At 39.5% G+C, this 3,705-nt stretch overlaps 1 protein-coding gene across 1 annotated transcript; it reads right to left on the bottom strand.

Annotated features, from left to right (window-relative positions):
* Nucleotides 1-209: 209 nt before the first annotated feature.
* On the bottom strand, nt 210-3,295 carry adra2c (adrenoceptor alpha 2C). The gene has a single exon (XM_015389006.1). It carries the CDS (start codon nt 3,000-3,002, stop codon nt 1,647-1,649), a length of 1,356 nt encoding a protein of 451 aa, XP_015244492.1. The 5' UTR covers nt 3,003-3,295; the 3' UTR covers nt 210-1,646.
* Nucleotides 3,296-3,705: the final 410 nt, after the last annotated feature.

Below are 3,705 nucleotides of genomic sequence, written 5' to 3'. Positions count from 1 at the left end.
ATTTATGTTACTCTATCACATTAAATTCCCATCAAATACACTCTTATTTGCATTTGTATGTTACAAAATTTGAAAAAGTCAAAAGGCATAAACACATCTGCAACCTGGTCCTAAGTGCAGTATCTAAAATAAGATACCCATGCTGATAGTAACTGAAACACAAACAAGTTCATTTGATTTTATCTGAATAGATTTATTCAGGCTTAAGGACTAAATAGCAAACAGTTCATATAGAATATCTGAATCTCTGAATTACACATCTGAGTGTCAATATAACAAATAAGCAATGTGTTTTAGCAGTTAAAATTAACAAAGCAGATGTAGTAAAAATGCAGCAGATTTTCTGAGGAACGCTGCTGTAAATGTGTTTATTTTATCATTTTAGATGTGCTTAAAGCAAATAAGTAAACACTTGCTCCTTTAGAAAACAAGACAAAGGTTAGCTATAACAACAAAACACCTCAGAGCTTTGTTCCTCAGTCACATAAACATTTTCATATATTAACACGTGTGATTATGAGGCACCACACAATAATAGTAAAGTAGTCTTTTCACGTATTTACACAAGAAAATTAGCCCTTCTGGCTGGATGAAGGATAATTTTTAATGAGCAAATCTTTTCCATGTATTTGTGTACATTGTGAGAGTTTTTACGTCTTTTTTGTGAACCTTGGAAATGAGCCTAATAAGCATTAAATTTCAATAGAGTGAGTCTGCATGAAGAGCAAAAAGAACATTAAGCAGACAAATACAAATACAAACAAGCAGTTTGTAAGAGGTAAGATACAGCTTACTTTATCCTAAACAAGATCCATATGTTGCTCATTTTGTCTCTGTGTTCCAGTTTACAAAGTAAATGCTTCAGTGAGTATCCATCTGTCTCTACAGTGACCGCTATTCTTTCAGAGGAGAGACAGGACTGAAAGGGAAAAGCATTGCCTGTACTGCCACTCCTCCACACACCATCAAGTCCAGCTTGATCATAAGATTTGTTCTGATGGCTTGGTTCATCTCACACATATTTAATTTAAGTACAGAGAGGTGACTTTTGTTCCTTGGTTGAGATGCGTGTCATTGAAACAGTTTTGCTACTTATACAGTAAGCAAAGAGCCCCTTTGTCCCATTGGTCCTCATATTGAGAGTGATGTAACAGTAAGGTCAAGAAACAATCGGTAAAGAAACAGAGAAAAAAACAAACTATTATCACAACCGTATCATGAAGATTGTCAAGGCCTTTATATTATATTCAGTTATAATGTTATGAATTTAGATCTGAGTTAATCTGTAAACCCTTCTTCTGCTAATAAGTATATTTAAAGGCAGTCACTGTGGCAGGCATGCTTTACAGGGTCTGGAAAGGGTCATATTTAAATGAAGAGACCAAACCATTAGAGGGAATAAGCTGAGGCCCAAGTCAGAGTCCAAAAGCAGTTGGAGGCAAAGATGCCTCATTCATCATTTTTTCCACCCATTTTATGTCTTCTTCTAAAAATGTATCTAAATTTGTAACTTGTTGCTGTCATTTCCTTTCTAATACAATCCTTTGAAGACAGTGAGCGCAAGCACCACATGCTTCATCAGTCAAGCAACACTGAACATTTGACTTTATGTCAACCTACTATAATCCTGGTCATGCAGGGATCCCTTAAAAAGATCGTTTCCATGACTTACAGAGAATTTTCTGGAAGGCTCTGCGAAAGTCCTGATTGAAGATGGTGTAGATGACTGGGTTCAGGGAGCTGTTACAGTAGCCAATCCAGAAAAAGAACTTGAACATGGTCTCTGGGATCTTGCATGGATCACGGCAGATTCCATATAAGCTGTAAGAGAAAAAGAATGGGAACCAACACACCACAAAAACTCCCATTACCACAGCCAGGACAAATGTGAAGCGTTTCTCCCGTGCAGCAGAGACTTTCTTCCGATTTACAGTGCTCCGGCGTTTGCGACGGGAGGAGAACAGTTCCAAGGACTTTGAGCTAGAGCGTGACTTCCTGCTGGAGTATTTGGAAGCAGAGCTGCTCTTCCTGCTGGACTTTCTGTCCTTTCTGTCATTCTGGTATTGTTTGGAAGAACCAATGCACTTTTTTTGTTTCTCATCTGATGAGCTGCTATCTTCAAAATCATCATCTTGGTTATTTGATGGATGTTTCGGGTCATTTGATTTAGGAGATCGAGCTGTTCGCTCCTGGCAATGCCCGTTCTCAGGTTCTTGCTCTTTCATGCTCCCACCCTGAGTGGACCTAATGGACCCTCCCATGCCTGGCTCGGTTTGGTCAATCCCATTTTCATGAGGGGAATCCATGCCCCTCTTTTTCTCCGACAGCGTCCTGGTCCTTGTTTTCGCCACTTGATAGATTCGAATGTAGACCAAGATCATTATAACACAAGGAGCAAAAAAGGATCCAATGCTAGAGTAGAGAATGTACCAGGTCACGTCATTCAGCTGACATGTGGGTCTCTCATGACTGCTGCTCCTGTCCATTGAAATCAATGGAGGGAATGAAATTACAGCTGAGATCAGCCACACCACCACAATCATGCCTTTAACTCGTTTAGGGGTCCTCTTTAAGTTGTACTCTACTGCCTGTGTCACCGACCAGTATCTGTCCAAACTGATAGCACAAAGATGAACAATTGACGAGGTGCAAAATAAAACATCCAGAGCAAGGTAAATATCACACCAAATTTTGCCAAAAAACCAGTAGCCCATGAGTTCATTTGCCAGAGAAAAGGGCATGACCAGAGTGGCAACCAGTATGTCCGCACTGGCTAAGGAGACCAAGAAGAGGTTCTGGGGTGGTTTGAGAGCCCTGCTAGTTAAAACTGCAATAACAACTAGGACATTTCCTACTATTGTAAACAAAATGAGAAAGCTTACAAGTCCAGCCAGACCCCATATTGCCAGCTGGGTGTACTCTTGGCTTTCAGATGTTAAATTAGATGAGATATTTCCCACCTCTGTCCCATTTTCCAGGCTGGAAAAATTAATAAAATCCATTCTTTGCTCAGTGTATGACTTTAAAAAAATACTAATGTTCCAGAAAAAGCCTTATTAAGACTTAAGGGCATATTTTGCTGCATAATAAATCTGCCTACATCAGATGGCTTTCTCCTCTCATCCACATAGAATCGTCCACATTCTGCGCACAAGTCTTTCCTTTAGAAAAAAAAGGAGAAGGGTGAAAAAAAAGCCCAAATATAAAAATATTTTTAAAAGTCTTAATCCCAAAAGATGCACGCGGCTCAGCGGTCACATTCCCATGAATAAAAAGCGACAGCTTCCTCGCAGCGTCTTCTACCATCCCGACTGCGCCCGTATCTCTCCACCTCCACCTCCCCACTGCGTCCTGAGAGAGATTTGTAACCACCACGTGTCCTGTGCAAAAAAAAAAAAAAAAGAACAAAAAGATACCTGTTCCGCACGAAAGAATAAAGAGAAAGAGAATGACATGGTGTTACATTTTAAATATATTTAAATGTCGTAACTTTTGTACGAAAAATACCTAATTCAATGTACCAATGCGTAAGCAGTGTGTCTGCATGTATTGACAGCTGGTCAGAAATATATATCACTCTTTTTTTATCTTTCTCATTCTTTCAGTATAAACCGTGAAACTTCATTTACAAAGACGGAGAGAGAAGAGAGAGGAAATGTGGACAGAGACAGGGTTTATATTGCTGTCAGAGCGCAAATCGGCTGT

This window comes from Cyprinodon variegatus, unplaced genomic scaffold (genome assembly GCF_000732505.1).
Source record: "Cyprinodon variegatus isolate N-32 unplaced genomic scaffold, C_variegatus-1.0 Scaffold445, whole genome shotgun sequence".
NCBI lineage: Eukaryota > Metazoa > Chordata > Actinopteri > Cyprinodontiformes > Cyprinodontidae > Cyprinodon > Cyprinodon variegatus.
The sequence above is the reverse complement of the archived record's forward strand: the minus strand, read 5'-3'. Positions and strand labels throughout refer to the sequence as shown.

What these genes read in the sequence shown, in the direction of transcription:
- adra2c (XM_015389006.1), bottom strand. Translation starts at nt 3,002, where the DNA reads ATGGATTTTATTAATTTTTCCAGCCTGGAAAATGGGACAGAGGTGGGA.